The sequence below is a fragment of the Coturnix japonica genome, chromosome 13, assembly GCF_054131305.1.
Source record: "Coturnix japonica strain WE chromosome 13, WE-NBRP24, whole genome shotgun sequence".
NCBI lineage: Eukaryota > Metazoa > Chordata > Aves > Galliformes > Phasianidae > Coturnix > Coturnix japonica.
In genome coordinates, this window is record NC_140675.1 from 1,012,472 (window position 1) to 1,036,458 (window position 23,987).

General features: G+C 41.2%; 2 protein-coding genes and 1 long non-coding RNA gene across 3 annotated transcripts; 1 reads left to right on the forward strand and 2 right to left on the reverse strand.

Annotated features, from left to right (window-relative positions):
• Positions 1-1,550: 1,550 nt before the first annotated feature.
• Positions 1,551-3,385, reverse strand: LOC146758541 (uncharacterized). The gene is made up of 3 exons (XR_014933980.1): positions 3,136-3,385; positions 2,281-2,407; positions 1,551-1,735 (listed from the first exon to the last, which is right to left on the reverse strand). It is a non-coding gene; the product is annotated as an uncharacterized LOC146758541 (long non-coding RNA).
• Positions 3,386-8,605: 5,220 nt separating this feature from the next.
• On the reverse strand, positions 8,606-10,449 carry LOC146758542 (kinesin-like protein KIF20B). Its single transcript, XM_085514497.1, has 2 exons — positions 9,218-10,449; positions 8,606-8,777 (listed from the first exon to the last, which is right to left on the reverse strand). The coding sequence occupies exons 1-2, from the start codon at positions 10,363-10,365 to the stop codon at positions 8,606-8,608; spliced, it is 1,320 nt and encodes a 439-aa protein (XP_085370623.1). The 5' UTR covers positions 10,366-10,449.
• Positions 10,450-12,089: 1,640 nt separating this feature from the next.
• Positions 12,090-14,560, forward strand: LOC146758543 (uncharacterized). Its single transcript, XM_085514524.1, has one exon. The coding sequence runs from the start codon at positions 12,728-12,730 to the stop codon at positions 14,558-14,560; it is 1,833 nt and encodes a 610-aa protein (XP_085370650.1). The 5' UTR covers positions 12,090-12,727.
• The last annotated feature ends 9,427 nt before the right edge of the window (positions 14,561-23,987 follow it).

The window sequence follows — 23,987 nt, forward strand, 5'->3', positions numbered from 1 at the left end:
CTTTTAGTGTTGCTTTATCCTTTCTCCTGAGAGTGTTTTTTACAGCTAGTTAGCTGAGAAGGGTCGTAAACACGGTGCAGCTAAGCAAGCAGCCATAACACCTGCAAGGAGAGCAAGAACAACAGGATGCCCTGGGATGGTGAGAAACTAGCCATGGTTCTGGGAACTCAGCAAGGGAGTAGCTTTCAGTTGATAACAACAAGCTGTTAAGATACTCGGGGATAGTATGTTATTGGGAACCAATGATGAGCTCCACTTTTGCAATATGTATGAGCTAATTATCCGTATTATAAAGGTACATGCAGGCAAGGAATAAATGAGATTCGCTGATCATATGTCAATGACAGGTGTGGTCGTCTGCTTTTCTCCCGCCGTTCTGCAACAAACACCTATATACAAATTTAAGAACACAACGGAGTAACTGTTACTGTTTATTAACAACCAGTTTTAATAATATGATAAAAGTATGTCCTGAGAAAGGGGAACAAACATGCTTCTTCAAGGTTTTTTAGCTGTTCTGGATCTCAGCCGTCGCTTGATGATCAGATGATCACTTTCCTTCTTTTGTTCCTCAGATTCCTGAAGAAAACATTTCAAAAGTTACTCATGTTTTCACACAAGACTGACAAGCTCTTCTTGACCCACGCAAACATATTTCTTCCCCTAAATGGATTTCAGAATGGCATTTGCTTATTATATTTTATTCAGAAAACTATGGGATACCGAGATCATTTTAATGCAGCTTAATCACAAGGAACAAATATGGAGAATGTACAAAATCCTGTTTATCTTAAAAAAGCACACACATCTGAGGAAAGCCTGAAGGCAGCTTTCATTTTGAAATACTTGTTTTCAAAAGAGTATTATAATACTTGTTTTGTGAAACATGAAGCGTTCAGAAAACATTTTTAGCCTCAATCCCTGTAGCTATGACTTGCCCAGAATTTCAGTTCTCGGTTCAGTTCCATGTTCTCACAACTACAGTGAGAGAAGAAATTGTCTCATCTTCTTCATCCTCTAACCATAAAAAATAACATTTTGGTTTCTGCCCCTATCATTCATCAAATCATCAAAAAATTCAGAGGGATATTACAGTATGGGCAAATGATCACTATGCTGAACAGAAAAAGGACTCTAATATAATTAAAAGATGCAGTTCCAACAGAGCAAGAATGTTCTTAGCACAATAGCTGCCGACGGAGTCATGAAACTGGCACATCAGATCCTTTGCAAGTTGGCTTAGACAGGAGATCATAGTTTAAGCATACCTAAAAAGCTGTCTAAGTTGTGCTCTAGAAAAGCGTGTAGTAGAATAATCCCACTCCGACACACTGAAATTATCTATGATTCCAAATTAGAAGACATCTCCGTGATTGCTACATCACCTACTTAGTAAACTGTAAGCCAGCCAAACACAGAGATCTTTGAGGACAAACTAAAACAGAACAGCAGGAAGACCAACAAGAATGACTTGGTAGAATAAAGAAATACCTCAGTACTTTCAACCTCCTCCTGCAAATAGATGAAACCTCCAGTCTGTTTGGACTCCTTAGTAGTTTATTTTAAGCCAAGACTACATTATAATCGCTTACCGAAGAAGCAGGTATATCTAGAGGGCCAGAAACGACAGTGGAATACAGCTTCCTTTTGGATCGTTTTGGCTTGGTCTCTCCTTCTTCGAGACTTTCAGGTTCGTTTGATTTAGGAGAACTTACTGCTGACATCAGCTTCTTGGCTAGAAGAAATTTGTTTTGATACGTAAACCAATCAACTTACTGGTTTTGTGAGTCTTTAAATCACTGAATGCAAAAAAAGCTTCGTAACAAACTTGGTTTATAAATGACACGTAAAATTTAAGTGAAAATACTCAGAAATTGTATTTGTTCATCGAGGTTCTTTATTGCTTCTATAGCTGAAACAGTTTATAGGTTCAGGTATGGCAGCTTAAAGCACGCATTAAAATGGAGTATGAAAGACAATCATGGCTCAGAAGTCGCTGGAAGTCAGAAACTTCAGCAGGAGTTAAACAACAGGCCTAACTTTCGTGCTGACAGAAGCACAAGACAGAACCAACTTTCTCTGTATACTTGTAGGTTTTCACAAATGTAATAATGAATCTCTGAAGAGACGAATAAATGCATTTACTTCATAAATCAAAGGACAAGACAACTTAACATGGCAGACAAGTTCTCTAAGAACACATACATTAATAGCCTACAGCAGAAACAAGCCATTCCACAATGTCTAGAAAACATGGAATAAAACTTATTCTACACCAACCTTTAGAGTGTATAATAGAAGGAGAGCTTTGAATAAAATCTCCAACTTTTTGAAGTGTTTCATCCTTCTTTTTAGTCAGTCTTGAAGCATGTACTCGCTTTCTCAGGAAGTAGTCTTTTCCGGATTTCTGTTCAACAGAGATGTGAACATGTGAAACAAGAGCATTGTTTAAACTTCATTTTAGTTCAACGTTATTTTAAGTTGACATTTTGAGCTTTACTACTGACACCTCTGTTCATTATGCTGATGATACCACAACGGCAAGTAATGTAGACAATTTTATACCCTTTAGGGAGTTGTCAAAATCTCAGCTATTTCAAGGCATACGTTTCTTAAAGTTTCTTAATAAGGCAGTAGTTTCTTTAAAAGTAGCTCCCAAGCTGTGGAGTTGTTTCTTACATAAGCTGTTCTAATTACATAAAATAAACAAACATACAAAACAGAAGACAACAGATGGGAAAAATCTACTACTCATACTCTGACCATGCCAAGGATACTGCTATCACATGTGAACATCTGTTTTTAATAACTGCCATGCATATTAATGATATGAACCTTAGTTTAATACAAGGGCTTCACTTACAAAAGCACACGATAATACACTAAAGCTTCTCTTCCCAACTATTCAGTGTGCTATATCCTTCCCTCCAAATCATTACACAGTACAGCCATTACACGCTCTGGGGACAGACTGACTTGCCCTTTGGTTAGCTTATGGAATTTAATAGGAAGACCTCATAAGCGTGTAAGATTCCCTTTCAGGTATACACATAAGGATAAGACACTGCTTCTTTCGTGTGACCACACAATTACAGGAAGTCCCAAGCTAGCTTCAAAACTAGAACAAAAGCCAACTATTTTCTCGTCACTTGCAGAGGGTGAATTAAAAGCCATGACAGATTTTGTATTTTTCGTGTTCTCACTTTTCACAAAATCCTGGGAAAATAAGACAAGTTTCAGCCATGATTCTTTTGGAAAGAACAATTGATGTCACAAAAGTGAACACTTTAAACACCTTTGCTAATAGTAGGGAAGTATTTGCTAGTGGTAACTATTCCACTGTAAATCAAATAATAAATAAGCATTCAATTATAAAAACAGGACATTAAGATATCAGTATTAGACATCTCATGATGTCTAAAAAGCTGATTTATGTCTACAGGTTTCAAAGAAAATACACAATGGAGTTAAGAGAAATTCCCTTCTCTTAAACCATTATCACTGAGCTTGGCTATTAGTTTTGTTCATTAAAGCAGTTCATTGATTAAATTCTTCAACTACTTTACTGAGGTAGAAATAGCATTTTTTTAATGCTTAAATGAGAATGGTAAAAAGGCATCAGATATTTTGTTTTCTGTTGGGTCTAGGTCATACCTCATCCATGTCATCACTTCTTTTCTTTTTTGCCTTAGGCATTTTCACTCCTAAAGGTATCATGCTGCCGTGCTGCTTTATCTCCGTCTTATCAGGTTGCAGAGGTGTCAGTGGGATTTCCAGCTCCGGTTTTGGGAACCGACTAGTTTTGCCATTTTCTGCGGACACTCCAGAAGAGTCGAGGACAGTTTCCAAATGCTCCTGATAGCACAGAAGAATTTTAAGTGCAAGTGTTAAGGTAGCCATGAGATTAAAAAGCTATAAAGCATCTGGAAAAGGATATGTAAGCATTCAATTTTCCTGCTGTAAGAACACTTGTAACAGAAGGAGTCTATTTCAGTTACAGCAGAGTTTTACCCCTCTTTCCTAGAACTTGTTACATTTAAAATTATTTCCAATCTATGATCACAAAAAAAGTTCTCCATGTTAAACTGAGCCTGATACTTTACAAGTCATTTTTTCTCAAGGGCACAGACAACTACACTTTTTTTTTAATAGAGAATGGTGGTAGAACTGACACGATTTTCTTCATCTCAACTCTGCTGCGTCAGAACTGGGCAGGAACAGGAGCATTTGATTCAAGTGTTCGATTAACTTCCAGCTTAATCTTAGGGAATTTGCCCTTCCTCTTCTACACTAGAGATGTTATTTACATAAGTAAGGTCCAGCTGGCAAGGTGCAAGCCCAGTACAAGTCATTAAAGAACTCCATTGCTATCTTTTCCCTGGAGAGAATACAGACATTCAAGCAATGACACCGTACTTAAGCTGAAGGCTATCATGTACCTGCTCATGGTCAAATGGCAGCAAATGCACAGCTAAGTGACAGGGAAATGTCAGTATGCATTTCCCCAGCAGCACTTACTGTCCACAATCCACCCAATCCTGTTTTTCTCAACAGGAACAACAAAGTCAGAACTGAGATCACCTGGACTCCTCCTTCTCTATGGCAGGAATTCAGCTAGCATATCAAAAATGAGTTCAGATGCTGGTTGAACACATGGAAGACAGGCTGCTGAGGGCATCAGAAAATGGTAGATGGCTGCTTCTACTGCTGCTAGTAACTAGCAAACTCCAGTGTCCCAAACACAGACTAGCAGCTTTTACTGCTTACACTGTTCCGACCCCCTGAGGGGAGTCTTCTTCCTCTCAAAAAGTTACCAAAGATTGTAGAAAGACAAAAAGTAGTCAGAGCCACTTTATCAGGCTCTGCTAAGAATCTGAATGGAGTATCACCACCCACTGTATTTCCAAGAATTAAGTTGGTTAATAAATACTTTGTTTTTAAAATATATGTAACTGCTATTTTATGAAAGTTAGCAATTAAAAACTTAAATAGGAATGATTAACATCATCTGCTAACAAAACAATATCCAGAAATCCTGCAGAGGAAGAAAATAAGTTCAATTTGCTGTGCCCGTTTCAGTGGCTCCATGAATTTTTTCCAAGTAACTTATCTAATCATGAGCCACTTCATAAGCATTAACATGAGGAGAGTTTTCAACAGCACCTGACAAAAATTCATCACACAATTGTTTCAACAGCTTTTATTCCTATCAAAGGCTATAAAAACAGGTGATCTGATCACCTTGAAAGGGATAAATAAATTAAAACTTGGGAATTGTTTAGAGAACATGAGATCTTTTCCTACTCATTCCTTATCAAAAGCAATACAATCACAACATTTTCAGATCTGAAGTTTCATACTAACCTCAGATTCATTTAATGAAGTGAGGCTCCTAGTACATCGACGTGACAAATAATTGTCTTCAGCTTTGCATCTTAATGGAATACTTTCTCCAGTTTTAGTTTTGCTTTGTTGTTTCCTAGGCTGTAAATATTTAAAAGGAGTAAAGATTAGGCTATGCATTAGACCTCCAAAATATCTCGAGTTTTCTAAAGTTACAGTGTAAAACCTCAAGCTCAGACGCCACATGAACACGTAAGCTGAAACACAGCACAAGTGTGGGAAGGTAGTAACATCTATTCATTGTGTGATCTTCAGATACACCCTACTGAGTCTCACTAACAGTCTCAGGCAGTATTCTGCCTCCAAAAGAGAGAAAGCGAGACATTATTTAGGGACAAAATCTGTAACGCTGGTCGTTTTGTCATCCATACCCCCCATACTCTGCACGCTCACAGCTGCTATGTTAGAACACCAAAGGCTAAACCTCTGCCTAATCTTCAGCATCCACATATGAATACATGGAAAACTGCATGGAAAAGTTCCATAATGTACACAGAGAGATGGTGTTCTAGTAAATAAAATATTTTTGAGAAGATGAGAGCTCATGTTTGAGTGGAAGACAAAAAGAACCAACAAGTACTCATCACTGAATATGTAGTTAAAGGACTATATGCTAAGAAAAATGATTCCAGCTCCAGTATCTCCTAGGAAAACAGAAGAACAAAAAGGGGTTAACAAGATGTTAAGTACTGACTTTCTCTAAATATAATCATACCTTTTCATTTACAGAGTCATTCCTTCTACTTTGTCTTTCTTCAAGTAAAGGTATTTCTGGCAAACACTGAGGGCTACTGTGGTTAATGCGTTGTTTTAATTCCTTTATAAAGTCATCTTTGTCAGCCAGTTCTTTTCTTAACTCTTCTATCACAGTTGCATTATCCTAATAAACAGTAAAAACTGCTGAGTTGTGGGATTGGCAAAAGGAATTAACACACACAAGCAGTATTGCAATTACTTAGTAGCATCAGTTTTAGAATTGCAGGCTAGAACACTTAACTATTCAAGAACAGTAACATTTCACGGATTTGTACGGTCACTGTTACAAGTGCAGTAGTCACAGAATTGCCTGGGAAGTTGTAATACAATATATTTTGATTCTTCTATTTTACTTATGTGCTTCAGCCTTCATCTCTCTTAAGATATAATAACCCGAGCTTTTATTTGTTCCCAAATCCTCGGTACTGTGAGAAAGTCGGCAGTTGTAGGGGAAGTTTTGCTATGAGAACATCTTTCTTCTCAGAGAAAGTGAATCCAAACATTCTCAAAAGAGCACAACTCATTTAGTCTTCTGTTTAGCTTCTGAAATTCTATGCTACGGCTTAGATTGGCTATCCTGATTAAAAGCTGGATGTTGAAATAAGAAATGCAACTTCCAGAGATCATCCCCCCTCTGCTTTTTGATGCTTCCCTTAATCTCTCTCCACGTCCCCTTCTGTCTTTTCATGCCATTGTAGATACTACCTCAGAGAAAGCAAAGAAAGTAAGAAACCTGAGACAGAACTACTGTCTGAGTATTGAGCCTAGCCTGGGATCCGGAAATGCTGTGAATTATCAGAAAAAGCTACAGATGTCCAGTCTGACTGTAGGATCATAAGCATCAAACTGACATCTGCTTATCTGAACTACTGAAAAATTTGAAATTTTAGTAATTAACAGAAATTCTGTTTCTGAAGAACAAAAATAAAAGCTGGTGCTTTTTTTGGTTACTTGCACATGATGTCAATACGACAGTGTTCAAGAACAGAAGCACACCCAGAATACAAAGAGCAGGTACAGGAGTTTTACAGAATTTATGGGTAGCTAATCAGGTAGGAGGAAAGGAGAGCTGACCTTGCTTGAATCCTTTAAGGCAGATTGTCTCAGTTCTGCTATTTCTGTCTCTTTTTGTATGACATTAGAAGCCAAAGTTTTGAGCTGTTCTTCCAAAGCTTCAACAAACTGATCTCTCTCCTCACGCCACTTTTGAAGATTATGGTCCTTTTCCTCCAGCTCCTATATTTCATGATGATAGAAAAGCATACACAGTAGAAACAAGCAGAATTTTTAAGACAGCCTAGAATTAATAAGTTTTTCATATAGCATAAATAAGGACTCAAGCTGATAAAAAGAGTTTATGGTAAGACATTTCAATTAACATATCGTGATGTCACTCAACAAGATCAGGTTACATGCATGTATTACATATGTATTTACTATGCAGATTATTGTATTTAAAGCAATCTGCCAGTGCTCTGTAGTGACTAATTATTTGAATATCTTTCATGGTCTACCACTAATTTCAGTTGGCCACTTTCATTTTGCTCCAATTTTTTTTTTCACCTTTTTCCTGTTGCTTGGAAAACCTGCATCATTCATTTAATAAAAAATAAGAGCAAGAAAAATACCTGTTTAAGTTGTTGGATAGTATAGTCTTTATAATCCAGCTCATCCTTAAACTGGTTATTAATCCTTTCAAGTTCATCCATCCTGTTCCTGAGGGATTCCTCCACAGAACGCATCGTGGACACCTGTAATGTAAGCACAGCTCACGGTTCATTAAAAGACTTCTGTAATCCAACCTGGCCAAATACTTCTTTGTTAAATAAAGAGGAATTCACAAACAAGTGCTGAGTAGGAAAACGACAGCAAGTGCAAGGTTACCAAGGAAGACATGAATTCATTTTTAAGCTTCAATTTTCCACCCCAAGCACACCCAATAAACTTTCAGACTAAGATCCTGCAAAATGGGTTTTAAGATATCTTCTTGTTTAATAATTAAATTTTAACTATTAGCATCACTGAAGCTGAAATTGAAGAAAAAAATATACATGCTTATATTAAAGAGCCTCTGGAAATTAGTCTATTTCTCTTCAAGTAAATAGCATTCTTCTTCCCAGTCATCAGCGTTTTTTCACAAGACTTAGGTTTTAGGCTTTGGAGTTACCACGGATACCAATGGCAAGTCACCAGTAACTTAGAGATAATAACAAGTCCCCTCCAGAGGCAGATTAGCTATTCTCTTCACAAACCTTATTCCAGACTACCAACCAACTTTACTTTCCTCTGTTCATTATCTATGCGAAACCATGTTTTAACTTGTGGTCCCCTCTAGAGCTTCAATGGCAACTTTACCTAAGATTTGCTGCTAGTCACACTAGTGTGAAATTTCCAGCTTCATAGTTAAAGTTTGAGAAGTTTTAACAGCAGAAAACCAAGCATAATCTTACAGAAAAAAATAGCTCAGTTGACTACAAACCTCGCTTTGTACTTGCTGAATTTGTTTCTCGGCATCAGAATGTTTGTCTTTTAGATCTGCATACTCTTCTTCTTTCCTCTGCCAATCTTTTTTCAAATTCAGTACAAGGGCAGAACTCTCAGAAAGAATATTTTCTAGCCTTATGTTAAAAATAAAGACACAAAGAACATTACTGTTACACATCTCATGGAAACAGCAATTACAGCTTAATCCATGCCCTGCCTGTTGGTTTCTATTTGTAAATAGACTCTTAAATCTATCTAGACCAGTGACAAGATTTAAACAATTACTTTTGAATTTCAGCTTGCTTCTCATAATCAGATGCTGAAGCAATAAATTATTCAGATGCTATTCTGAGGGATGGACAACAAAACCACCAGAAATCCCCATATTATTCTTTATTTCCTTGCACACTCCTGTTTTCCCTTGGAACTCAAGTAGCATACCAAAGCATCCTAAAGTAGTAGTTTGGCCATTGATAAGCATGCAAATGCATTAAGTCGAAGGGATGTTCCCATTAACTATTTTTAACTCTAGTTCATTCTCAAAGGGCTCTAAGTTAACTCAGTGGTTACTTACGATTCTATACGTTGCACTTTCTCCATTTCACTCTTTTCCTTTTCCCGAAGAGAATGTTTCATCTGCTCCAAGCTGTTTTTCAGCTGCATAACTTCTTGAATCAGATTTGCTTCATTGATACTTAACTCTTCAACCTTTTTGTCTGCATTAGCAGACTTCTCCTGCAGAGTTGCTGTAACTGTCTCTAGATTAACAATAATAGATTCTTTTTCTTTAAGTAATTCATTGAGTTTTGACACATTGTCTTCCATTGTCTTGGAAGCCTCCAGGAGATATTCAAGCTCTCTTATTTTTACCTCACAGTTGGCAACTTCCTCCTGAAATTGTGCAATCACTCTCTGATCTTCTGCAGTCTTTTCTTCAAACTCCTGAGTTTTCTTTTCTATTTGCTCATGTAACTGATTCACAAGATCTTCTTCCTGACTAGTGTGAGTTGTAATCTCACATAGCTTCATTACAAGTTGACGATTATGATTTTCAGCATTATTCAGTCCCGCCTTTAGGTTTTCATTGTCTTGAAGCAGTGCTTTGATGTGCTGACTTTTTTGTGAGGAAACATCAACAATACTTCTGCATACTTCCCAAATCCTTTCAAGACTATAGTTAAAGGAGAGGTCCTGCACAAGATCTGAGATGGAAGAAGTCTGTGACTGAATGCATGCAGAACTAATTTGAGATGTCCCTGGCTCATCTTTTTCTGAGTCTGAGGAATCCTTTACACTGACAAAGTCAGTACCGATGGCGTGAAACTCTAAGTGACATTTGTATAATTCATCTAATTTGGTCCGCATTTTCTTTACTTGTGACACTTTATCAATTATATATTCTTTGGCAACTTCTATGTTGTTAGTTAGTTGGGCATTTTTGTTTTCAAGTGTCATATTTATAGATTTCTGTTCATCCAGTTTAGAAGCAATTCCCCGATAGTCAGCTTGACCCTGCAGAATTTGTTCACGGAGGGCATCAGCTGTTTCTTCAGAAAAAGAAAGCTGAATACGCAGGCTTGTTACCTGCTTACTGAAATCTTCTTTTTTATTTTGTTCTCTGCTGCATTGTTCTTCAAGCAGAGCTAAATGACGTTCCAAGATTTCAGTTCTTTCCCTCAGTGCTAGTACTTCCTTTCGGTACGTGGAGCACTTTTGTTTCATGTGTTCAATTTTCTTTTGCTCTACAGTGTTCTTTTTCTTTCTCTCATTTACAACTACTGTAAAACAAACAAACAAACAAACAAAAAAGGGAAAAGGAATGTAGCTCAGATTGATTAAAATCATTATTACATAGCAGTTCACAACACCAAGTAGCAACTTCTAAGTGAAAAACTGTCGTAATATGCAAGCCATGCCCTCACATCACATAGTATTTGATACTAGTGAAGGAATTCAAGTCCTCTGAACACGTAATCAGGTGCCTCAGATTTCTATACAGAATTAACAGCAAAAGGTTTTCAGTCTGGAAGAACACTTTTACCATGGCACTACTCAAACCTTCCACTCCACACCAGTAGAAAATCTAATTTGATTTAAGAAACATGGGAACGAGATAGATAATTCACAGCTATATTCTTTCTATCTTCCGTGCTTCAGCAATCCCTATAAGGCAGCCAGGAATCACTCCATCTACATTTAAATGGTAGATAAACAGTTCTCTAAGAAATTTCATTCCAACTCACAGTCCTCTTACTTTCAAAAGAAAGATAAAACCCTGGACAAGTTGATCACTTAAGTGTTGATATCTGTCTCTCTTATTCAGTTGATCTCTAAACAAAATATGAGGATTCCTACTTCTGTCCATACTTACTCTTTTGCATATAAAGTTCACTCATAAAGTTGTACAAATTTGCAGATTCAAGTTTCCATAAATATTCCATTAGCTTGGGGCTGTTTTTTTCTTTAACTGGTGAGCAATTAGCTAAAATCACATGCATTTTCTTTCTATCAAAAGCGACTTCTGCTGTATTTCATCATTGCTTTAGAATCCAGTTACGTCCATTCCATAATATGCATACTTTAAGTATTAAAATAAATATAAGTCAAGACTTACTAGGGATTGGGTCACCACAACAATATATTCCATGGTGATTCTTGTACAGTGCTTTTATTACTACAACTACAGAAATGCAGAATTTTATAGCGCCCACGTGCAGCCTGCATTACAGATCCAGCGTCTGGAAAGGGCAAACCTCTCCGGGGTACTGTCTTTGCCCAGGGACCTGGGTGCACATGGTGGGTGATGGACAAAAATGGGAATGTTCAATGTGTACCACAAGGGAATTTGATCTTGGGGGAGTGCAGCCAATGATTTTCCTGTAAATATATAGGTAGAGTCTCAGAAAATATTTCAATTAGATACAGAATAGTTCAATTAGGTATAGGACTTAAGATAGAGTGGATTAATGTTAAGGAAACACTTTTTCTCTATATACCTTAATTAGGCATTCTGTAAGCAAGTTTTCCATCTGGACTCTATATCCTGCACTGGCCATGCATGTGTAGAGCACACATGGAAAGAAGTATAAGTCAAAAGGGAATCTGCTGTGGTGGCTGGGAAAGGATGAGTGCACCTTGATGTGGGGGACGCCCTACTAGCGCTGCCTTTCCCCTCTACCGCTGACGTGTTTTCCTTTTTCTGGCAGTTTTGCCATTTTCTCAAAATTAATAAATAGTAGGTTAGGTTATAGAGTTTTGTTCTCAACTTAGGGATTTGTATGGAATAAATATAAATTGTTGAGAAAAATAAGGTTGCTGATTATTCACAATTATACATATGAGTGTGTATGTATGTATAAACATAATGTAATGATGTAGAATAAGGGGTGGAATGTCATGGTTTAATAATTTTGTATTTTTTGCTATCAGTATTCCACATCATTGTGGAGAGTGTTTATGCAGAATGGCTTCATGAGAAAGGACATGAAGAGATTCCTCTAGTTAAATTGTAAAAGAATGAATGTGATTAAAGACAAAGACGGTTTATCCTAGGGACGGTCACGAGCTAAGCAGCTGTGGGGAAATCAGTATGTGAAAAGACAGGGTATGTAGCTAAAGATGAAATATGTATCTAGAAGCAAGGACGGCCTAAGGGAAAAGCAAGATGTGTAGCAAGGTGTAGACAAAGCTGCAAAGAAAAAGTATCTATAAGACTAACCACAAAGGTCAGATGAAGTAATGTCTAATTCACCAATCCTGAGCTTAACTTTTGCAATATGCATGAACTTATTACTGATTGTATAAATGAGATGCTGTAACACCTAATAAACGAGGCTTGTTGACCATGATAGCATGAGACTTGTCTCCCGCGGTTACTTCCAACAAATGGTGACCCCGACGTGATAAGGAAAAAAGGGTGCCACGGGTGAAGAACTGCGTTGGGTTCGGGTCCGGATTTCACAGCCCGACGGACGACGAAAGAGCTAAAATTGGAGCTCCGCGTCTCGAGTGACCACACAGGTGGGCTCGACCGACACGTGCTGCCGAAGCCTGGAGGGCTGCAACGGTACCGACGTGAGTAAAAATGGACAGGCAAGCAGCATATGATTTATTTTCCGCTTTTCTTAGGCGGAGACAGTTTAAGGGTATAGACTTAGAAAAGGATCTCCCTGCTTTATTGAGCCACGCGGTCTCATATGGCTTTTTTGCAAACCCCCACTTAGTGCATACATTAGAGGAGTGGCGGCGGTATGGGGATAAGTTGTGGGAGTTAGTTTTAGATGATGATAAGTCGGCAAAAAAGATAAGTAAGTTGTGGAAAGCAGTGCATAATGAGTTGTTGATGAGTCAGGCGGAAAAAAGGGCAGCTCAGGAAGCTCAAGCTGCGCAAAAACAGAATCAAGATTATGGGCTGCCATGGGGCACTAGCGTTCCAAACCCCCCTGTTTTTTCTTCCGTTACTCTGCCGTCTGCAGCCGCAGTGCCCTCTGCACCCCCTCGCGAAGTGCAGGCTGACCTAGCAACGGAGCCCGCAGAGGTCTCCTCTAGCCCCCCCTCTTCGCTGTCCGGAGCTCCGCCGTCCGGAGCCGACTCGGCGCCGCTCCCTGTCTCGGCACCGTCTGTGCCGCAGCCGCAGCCGTCCGGCTGCTCTGAGCTTTCGGTAGCTCCGGAGCTGTCAGTTCTGCGCGGGTCGGGTCCGATCTCTGGAGCTGGGTCTGATTTTGTGGGGACTGTTGCAAGGGAAAGACGCAAGTTGTGGTCTATGCTGGCAAGGCGCGGAATAGAGGATGGTGATAATGAATTAGTACAGGCAGCGACTGAGAATCTTGCATTTCCTGTTGTTTATGCTCCCTTGCCGCAGGGAGGAGTTCAGGCTGAGATTCAATCTCTAGACTGGAAGATGTTATCACAGTTGCGAGCTACTGTAGGGTCATATGGAGTGACTAGTGAACCGGCCAGGCAAATGCTAGATTATCTTTTTAGTGCACATATCCTTCTCCCAGCAGATATTAGAAGTATCACGAAATTGATTTATACTCCTCATCAGTTAATATTGTTTAATGCTCATTGGCATCAGTTAGCTGTGGCGTCTGCAGCAGTTCAGAGAGGACCAGGAGACCCCTTAGCAGGTGTAACAATGGAACAATTGTTGGGTCTTGGGGCATGGACTCGAATAGAGGCTCAGGCGATTTCTGACCCTGAAGTTTTGCGAGAAACTATGAATTTAGCCAGGAAAGCTATGGATAGTATAAAAGCTCCGGGAGGAACGCCCATTTACATGGGAATAAAACAGGGACGTGAGGAGCCGCTAGGTAATTTCATAGATAAAGTTGTGGATGCCATTAAGAAGGCTAGTGTTCCGGAATATATGCAAGGGGCTTTGATTAAACAATGTGTGCTTCAAAATGGTAATTCCTCAACCCGATCCCTGGTCAATACATTGCCCGGAGATTGGTCGATCCCTGAGTTGTTAGAAAAGGCTGCTTCGGTTCCAACTGGAACCCAGGCATTCTTAGTGAGTGCTTTGCAGAAAATTAGTGAGGGGTTGCAGGAGCAGGCAAAAGCATTTCAGGAGCAATCAAAATCCTCACATACTCAGGTTCTAGCAGCCCTTGCACCCCTCCAAGCTGCAGTCGCTACAAACCCACGCTCGCAGAACAGCCTCCGTATGAAATGTTTCCGTTGTGGAAAAACTGGACATTTTCGTCGCGATTGCCAAGCCACTGGGATTTGGTGCAGCAAATGTCGATCCAACACTCACAACGCTGCTGCCTGCAGGTCGGGAAACTCGAAAAGCAGCGCGAGCAGCAGCCGCGCTCGGACACAAGTAGCAGCTGCAGTATCGGCAACCCCCAACAGCAACAACCCCAACCTGCCACCAGCGGGAGCCTCGGCTTGGACTTGGCAGCCTCAGTAAATGTTACTATTTTGACTAATCAGCCCTATCGGATTCCTACTGGACTATTTGGCCCTGTCATGATTAATGGACAAGCAGTAGGAGGACTGTTATTGGGTAGATCGTCTGTCAGCATGATGGGACTGTTTGTTTTACCTGGAGTAATAGATGCGGACTATCAAGGGGAAATTATGATCATGGTACACACCCCTTACCCGCCTGTAAAAATACTTAAAGGGCAGCGTCTAGCTCAATTAGTGCCGCTGCCGCAATTAGCAAAAGGACTGACTCCCCTTAAACAAGAGCCAAGAAAACAGGGAGCATTTGGCTCAACTGGGAAATTAACTTTGCTTACTCTTGATTTATCAACGCGCCCGAAAAAATCGTGCACTTTGCACTACCGTGATCAGAGTATTACTCTGACAGGACTTTTGGATACAGGAGCGGATACATCAATTATCACCCCAGGGGAGTGGCCGTCTGACTGGCCGCTTCAATCTTCAACTACCACAGTGTCAGGGGTCGGAGGAATGACACTGGCAAGCCGAACCCCCATGCTCACAGTGGAAATAGATGGCAGGAGAGCCACAGCAATTTTTTCACTTACACTACTTCCACCTACGGTATCCTGCCTTATCGGCAGGGACGTGCTGGCTCAACTGGGTCTTGTTCTTACCAACGAACACCCTTTAGTATAATGGCCATTGCTTGGACTTTCCCACTACCACTTACATGGACTACAGAAACTCCAGTCATGGTTAAGCAGTGGCCACTAAAAAGGGAAAGTCTTCAGCAAGCACATCAACTTGTGCAGGAGCAGTTTGCCCAGGGGCATTTGAAACTGTCTACTAGCCCTTGGAATACTCCGATATTCGTAATCAAAAAGAAATCTGGAAAATATCGTCTATTGCACGACCTAAGGGCTGTCAACGACCAGATGGAGCCCATGGGGGCGCTACAACCCGGATTACCCAACCCTTCTATGATTCCCGAGAATTGGCCCATCCTCATCATCGACCTGAAAGACTGTTTCTTTACAATTGCCTTACACCCCCAGGATACAAAACGTTTTGCTTTTACTCTGCCAGCGATAAATAGGGGAGAACCCGACAAGCGATTTGAATGGACAGTGTTACCACAAGGAATGCGTAACTCCCCAACCATTTGCCAGCTGTATGTCGACGCAGCACTGCAACCGTTACGCCGAGAAATGCCGGACACTATTATCTATCACTATATGGATGATATTCTTCTGGCTCAAAAGGATCCATTCACAGACTCTCAGATTGAACATATCAAAGCAGTGCTGGCAACCTCCTCTTTAGTTATAGCTCCTGAAAAGGTACAGAAATCCATGCCCTGGAAATATCTGGGATGGCAAATCACCAATAAGCAGGTGAAACCGCAAAAATTAACCATTGCTACAGACATTTCTACCCTTAATGATGCACAAAAACTCCTTGGAGACTTACAATGGCTAAAACCAATAGTAGGTCTCCCAAATGTGCTGCTAGAAAAACTGCTGCCCCTGCTGAAAGGCACGGACCCTTGCACCCCAGTGACTCTTATACCAGAACAAAAGGAGGTGCTACAAAAAATTTCAGACTGTATTACCAAAGGGTTCGTTTCCCGCATGGACCCTACAGTACCATTGACTCTTACCATTTGGAGCAGCGATATGCATCTCCTTGGTGCAGTTACTCAGCATAAAAAGAAAACGGGGGAAAGGGTCCTGGAGTGGATTTCGCCACCTCTTCAAAAACGGAAAACAATAACCACAAAAATTGAAAATCTGGCAGCAGTGGTCAAAAAAGGCCGCATGCGTATATTGGAAATTAGCGGTCTGGAACCACAGACAGTTTATCTTCCCATGGAAAAAGCAACGCTAGACTGGTATTTGCTGAATTCGCCAGATCTAGCTGAAGCGCTTTTAGCCTTGGGAGCTAAAATAGAAACAGGTCCACTTGTTCCACGAGCATTGCAATGGATCGGTGAATGGAGCTGGATTGGCGTGCCTTTGCGAAGGGACAAACCCATCTCGGAAGCTGTAACTGTTTACACTGACGCTGGGAAAAAGACACGCAAAGCAGCTATTGTTTGGCAAAAGAAGGGAATTTGGCAGCAACACACACTGGAGGCGGTCCCTGAAGACAGTTTACAAACACTAGAACTTCTTGCTGTAGTGTGGGCTGTTTCTAATATCACTGAGCCTTTGAATGTGGTTTCAGATTCTCTCTATGTAGTAGGGGTGGCCTCAAGAATTGAGGATGCAATTGTTAAGGAGGTTCAGAACAAGCGATTATATGAGTTATTTTTACAACTCAAGCGAGCCCTCAGGAACAGAACAGAGCCTTACTCCATTATCCATATCAGGAGTCATAAATTAAGCACGGGTTTAGGAGAAGGCAATCAGAGGGCAGATCGGCTGGTATCAGTTGCAGTACCAATGTCACAATTTACTCTGGCAAGGGAAGCTCATGCTACCTTCCATCAGAATGCCAGAGGACTGCAGAGGCAATTTCAGATCTCTCAAACAGATGCTTCTGCCATTGTCAGAAGCTGCCCAGTCTGTGCAAATCACAACAATGGAATGGGTCTGGGAATTGGAGTTAATCCTAGAGGTTTATCAGTCAATGAAATATGGCAAATGGATGTTACCCATGAACCCAGTCTGGGAAGGTTAAAATATGTGCATGTCACCATTGACACCTACAGCAATTTTATCTGGGCAACAGCTCAGGCTGGGGAAAGAGGCATCCATGTAACCCGACACCTCACAGCATGTTTTGCAGTCATGGGAGTATGCAAACAGTTAAAAACAGATAATGGTCCTGCCTACATAGGTCAAAAGGTTCAACGTTTTCTACAACAATGGGGTGTTAAACATATTACTGGCATTCCACACAATCCACAAGGGCAGGCAATAGTTGAACGAGCAAATAGCACCTTGAAAACTTATCTCAAGAAATTCTCAGAAATTCAGGACATGCAGGAAAGGCTTGCTAAGGCACTGTTTGTATTGAATCATTTATGCATAATAGGATCCTCAGATTGTCCTGCAGCCGAAAAACATAAGTTACAGAGCCCAGAATCAGAGAAGCATCTTGAAGAAGAAATGTGGGTTAGGTATAGATGCTTGAAAACTGGGGAATGGAAAGGCCCTGCAAGAGTGCTTTATTTAGGGCGAGGCTACCTTTGTGTTTCAACCCCTACAGGTTCTGAGTGGATTCCTGCTCGTTGGACCAAGCCGGTGACGCCATCGCATCCCGGAGAGCACAGTGAACCTGGATGACTGACTACAGATCGGTGACTGCAGAAAAGTTGGAAGAGTGTCTCCAGCTGATTGAGGAGCCACTCCAGACCTTCATTCGGCATGTTCAGTCAACAGTGACTCAAAATTTCTATGGTCCATATATGGAACTGATACATGCGTTGGTTAACATACGAGGACTGATTCCATCTAATAGATATTACAGGTGTTGGGGATGTGGTGTGCGTGAGCATCAGGCTCAAGCGTTGCTTCTTTGTGGTGGTTGTGGAAAATTGGGTTGGTACCACCAATCAGTCTTTTACATTAACCAACACTATCTGTGGTGCAGAGAGTGTGATAAAACCTGGTGTGCAGAAGACCAACCGCTAGATTCAGAACCGGAGGATATTTTATCAGTGACCCGTCTTTGCTGGGTGCTTAAGAGATTCGCTCAGAGAGCTCGAGCTGCTAGGAGGTCTCGCATCATAAGCTATCAATGCGGCGGTACAGTCAGAGCTCTTGGGGCCTAACAGCCCTAGGAGTTCTGGTCTGGCTGCAATGCTGTGGTGCATTTTGGGCCCCTCCGCAGCCTAAGGAAAATGTCTGGGTTACGTTAGCCAACAAGACGGGTCAAGATGCCATATGTTTAGCATTGTCATCTCCTGGCAATCCTTTTTCTACCTGCTTGGTAGGCATACCTTTGGACACTCCTCCATGTCCAGAAGGTGTTCTGCCTTGCCAATCAAAAGGTACAAAGGGCTACGCAGACCATTGGGATGCATATATACCACACTTTCCTGTAGCCCCTCTAGAACCACAAGAATTAGAAATTTTGGGATCAGTAAAAGCCGATTGGTGCATATATTTTAATTGGACCGGCAGTTATCGAATTGGGCCTGACAAATCAAAAATCAAACCAAGAAGTGTAAATTCTAGCCTGCTTGTATATAGAAATCAATCAGCATGGTGTAACTATACAAGCACCAGTATATCTGTTTCATCTAACAACCCTATAACATTGCCCTATGGAGTGTTTCTGATATGTGGGGATCGGGCTTGGGCAGGAGTCCCCTCTAAGATAATAGGAGGACCATGCACATTAGGTCGTTTAACACTGCTTACTCCAAATACTTCTATGATCCTCCAAATTCACAGACAGCATTCTAGAGTGAAAAGGGTGACTCATGCCTTTACCCCAGACTGTAAGGATAAGGTACAATTTTGGTCTACAACAGGAAGAATATTTGCCTCTATTTTGTCAGCTAATGTTGCCGCTGCTAAAGCATTAGCCATGCTAAATGGTTTAGGCTGCTGGCTAGCAAAACAAACGAATGCCACTTCAGAGGCATTATCTCAACTACTGATGGATGTGGATTCAGTAAGGCATGCTACACTCCAGAATAGAGCAGCAATTGATTTTCTATTACTAGCACAGGGGCACGGATGTGAGGAGTTCGAAGGCATGTGTTGTATGAACTTATCAGACCACTCCGTGTCTATACATAAACAGATACAAACGCTGCACGCATTAACTAACCGTTTGCAGGTGCAATCTGGTTTTGGTCTTGATGACTGGCTTAGAAGTTTAGGTTTAGGCCCCTGGCTTACTTCTCTACTACAGCATTTGATTACAATCGGTCTGGTACTGATAGCTATCATATTAATAGTTCCTTGCCTCTTTAAATGCTTGCAAAATGCACTAATGAGAATGGTTGACTCAAAATACAATGTATCCTTGGTCGTCCAAAAAGAAAACGGGGGAAATGTGGAGAGTGTTTATGCAGAATGGCTTCATGAGAAAGGACATGAAGAGATTCCTCTAGTTAAATTGTAAAAGAATGAATGTGATTAAAGACAAAGACGGTTTATCCTAGGGACGGTCACGAGCTAAGCAGCTGTGGGGAAATCAGTATGTGAAAAGACAGGGTATGTAGCTAAAGATGAAATATGTATCTAGAAGCAAGGACGGCCTAAGGGAAAAGCAAGATGTGTAGCAAGGTGTAGACAAAGCTGCAAAGAAAAAGTATCTATAAGACTAACCACAAAGGTCAGATGAAGTAATGTCTAATTCACCAATCCTGAGCTTAACTTTTGCAATATGCATGAACTTATTACTGATTGTATAAATGAGATGCTGTAACACCTAATAAACGAGGCTTGTTGACCATGATAGCATGAGACTTGTCTCCCGCGGTTACTTCCAACACATCATAACATCATATAAAGCATGAATAATTTTACTGAATCTGCAACTTACAGAAGAAGACTACATCTCCCAGGGAACAACACGATGGGTCACGGGACCTGGACTCTATATTAACTCTGTCGCAGAACAGACTGATGTCTTTCGAGTTCTGGCGTTCAGGGCAGTGTGTGGGAGCCTTCAGCCGTTCGCCTAGATTTACAGTAGGCCTCTCGGTTACGGGACTCATTCTCTCTCCTATTTTGCTTGATTCGTTAGCTCAATTTTCAATTATATTTTATTATATTGTGTTATCCTGTATTTCGATATAGTATTTAGTAAATAAGTGTGCCTCCTTAGATCGTTGCCGCTGTTTTCTTTTCCTAATTAACTTTTTCCATTCGGCCTAGGGCCCCTCCGGGGCCCACGGCCCCTGTCACGGGCGCAGGTGGATTTTTAGTTCAAACCGTGACACTGATCTAAAACAAGCCAAGAAGACTCCGTTGGAACTGGTTGATGCAGAACAAAGGCATCCCCAAAGGACAAGTTGCACTGTTTGATGAACATTATTGGATGAGAGCTAAGCTAAGATTTAAAAAGTTCTGGGGCTGTCTCTGAGCATCAAATACAGAGGAAGCCTGCATGATTCCCTGAGAATGGATACCTCCTACTTTGGTGTTGGGTTAAGGGAACACTAGCAGTAACTCCTATCACAAAATGTCACATGGCTCAGACAAAATGCCATCAAGAGGGTTTAATTAGGAGCACCAAATGGTCACAAGATGGTCTTAGGGCAGGGAAGTAATCTATGTATGTGATATTGGTTGGTGCTATTAATTCTTAACAGCTTGACTCTAGAGGGATTGTTCTTCTTTGGTCACCTAGTTTTAAAAGCATAGATGTCTCCTGTCTATTACAATTTTTAAGGCATTATTTGTTCACTGATGCCATAAATGTGCCTGGCATAGCAATTGGCCTTGGTATATTCAGTGACTGAAAGCGACAGTTGTTGCTCTAAGAAATGCAATACTAAGCTAGGTCTGCCTGTAGCTGACAGCCATCAGCTTGCTCCTCAGGCAGGTTCTGTGTGGATGGAATGAAGGGCATGAAATACTAATGTGCTCATCAAACGCTGCTTGTTAGCTTAGAGACAAGTTGTTAAATAGGTTTGTTCATGTATTGCAAACATGTTACTTATCTGCCTTCATTTTAGGTTCAGAAGAACATGTGCAGAATACAGAACTGATTAAAAGAAATAAGAACTGTCTGCATAGAACTTACTCTTTCCTTACACAGGAGAATCAAGCAGATGTTTGTATGTGAGTACCTCCAGAGGTGAAACTTGATCACCCAAATGTAATGAGCAGAGACATTACAATCAGTTCTAACTGTATCTTAATGCTGTGCTGAATAAGCCTGAGTCAGGATGTAAACCACTTTCTCTTTTTTTCTTCAGATGAAGCCATTAATTCTGTCAACAAGCCCAAAATGACTCCAGAAATATCAGTCAGTCCTTCTGAAGACCTGGAGCTGGTGTGTGATGTGTCAGCTGCAAGCGGAGCTGTCGTATGGAAGAAAGATCAAACAGAGGTGAAGCAGGACCAGAGGACAACCATCATTTCCCAGGGGACGCACCTCAAGCTCATGGTCAAATATGTGACCCTGAAAGACCAAGGGAGCTACAGCTGTGAAACAAAAGATGACAAACCAACATTCCAAGTGAAAGTCAGAGGTGAGAAAATGCTTGGAATCCCAGAGATAAAGGAATGCTTCATTTTGCGTGTCTTGCATTTGGAGGATCAACTTACAGCCTCTCTGGTGCACAACATTTTGGCTATAGGACTTTCTTTGTCATCTAGTGTCATAGCAACACTTTTCTACATGTGCTTTTCCATCCAGGAATGAATTACTGCAACAAACCATAGGCAAGGAGGGTAACTTGTGCAGCTCTTGTAGTCATCTGGTGTCTGCAGGGTTACAGTGCAAGAGCACACCAGGCATGCAAGGAGTGAGAAAAGGGGAGGTGTTTGAAGGGAACTGGTTACAAAATTTGAATGACACAATTAGATGGAAAATGCCACTAATCAGACTCATAAATGGCCTGGGTTGCAAAGGCCCACAGTGCTCATCCAGTTCCAACCCCCTTCTTCCTATGTGCAGGGTTGCCAAGCAGCAGCCCAGGCTGCCCAGAACCACATCCAGCCTGGCCTTGAATGCCTGCAGGGATGGAGCATCCACAGTCTCCTTGGGCAACCTGTTCTAGAGGGCCGTTCCCTTCTGATTTACTGGAAATGTAGAGAGACATCAGAAGAAAAAAAGATAAGGGAGGAGGTTCAGTTGTGCATGCAGGTGTTCTAAATCTCATGTCCATATCTGCTATCAGACTGCGAAATATTTAGCTTTGTGATATGATATGATATGACATGATATGATATGATATGAAAATTAATGAAATGAAATGATATGCCTATCATTTCCCAAGGCAAAATAGAGGGGAATGCATTTTCCTGTCTTAATGAGGCATCACGATGCTCTCTGTGAAGGGCAAGTATAGTGAAAATGGGGAACTGGAGTTAGCTCTGCAGCAGACTACAGCAAAACGGTGTGACTGTTGTGATGTCCCTGCAGAGAAAGAAGACGTGTTTACAAACAAGGACAAGGTACAAAAGGAGGTGAAGGCTGTACTGACTCAAAATGCCACGCTGAGCTGCGAGGTGGCCCAGGAGAAGACAGAGGTGAAGTGGTACAAGGAGGGGAAACTGATCACCTCGAGCAAGAAGTTCAAGGTGGAGTCAGAGGGCAAACAGCGTCGGCTGGTGGTGAGCCAGGTGGAGAAGAAAGATGCAGGGCAGTACAGCTGCGAGGCTGCTGGCCAGAAACTCACCTTCAAGATTAATGTCACAAGTAGGAAACACATTTTGGTTGATATTCTTTGATTATTCCATAGTCTGGCTGTGGAAACGTCTGTGTGAATGTGTCTTGATTCTGCCATGAAACTGTTTTGGGGAGGATGAAAAGAAATGCTTACAAACGTGCAGCTAAAATGATTATTTGTTTTTAACAGTGTTTCATCCAGCTCTTCCCCTACGACTACTTTTATAATGAGCTGTCCATAGATGTCCAACTGTGATTTGTACAATGTGCAACACTGCTCTACCAGTTGATATTTCAACAGTAGTAGTTACAGATCTCTACTGTGGCTGCACTGAGGTTTGGTTGTCGGTGTCCTAAGAACTTTTAGTCAGAGGCATTGCACTTGCCTTTGGCTTGTTGAATCCCACGTTGACGACCATTCGTTCCATGTTCTGTAAATGTAATGACCAGTCATGAATCCATTGATACCTTTCTAATTGTACGTTTCTCATTAGTCTGAGAGTTTAGCACAGAGGCAGATCTCTCACTCCAGCTGCAGTAGAGATTGCTCTGGTGTCAGTATATTTTGCACAAGATCTGGTACATTTTAACTTAGACTCCAGATAGCCATGGGCACATCAGCTGCATTCTGAGTGACCATTAGTGAGCTGGCTGATGACGAGGGTTTGTCTTCTGTTTTATTTGTAGCTGCACTCTGCTGGTTTTTGCTCATAAGTCAACTTGTTCTCTGTTAACTTTATAGTTCTCGTCTTGTATTCTGAGCTGATCAGGACAGGGAATCTGTTTTCTCCTCTTCTTTCTTATGGCAGTGAACACATTGGAGCTTAATCCTGGTCAAGGTTTGGCTTTTGGTCAGCTATGTGGAGGAGCAACTGTACTGGGAGTCTACTGCCTTTCTGCTCACACAGACCTGGTGTCCTTGCAGGGCATAGCTTGCGTTCTGTTCCCTTGTAAAGGTTGCAGTCTTTGCTCTCTCCATCTTGGGGCATTCTGCTCCTTCAGTCCCTGGTGTGCAATGGTCCTGTAGTAGACAGTTTTGCTGCTGCCTGTGGTGTAGACTCTAAACCATCAGCTTTTACTGTTCCCACACCACATGGATGTGATTCTGGGGCCTTTGGATCTGTTCCGTGAGTTGTGTAGCT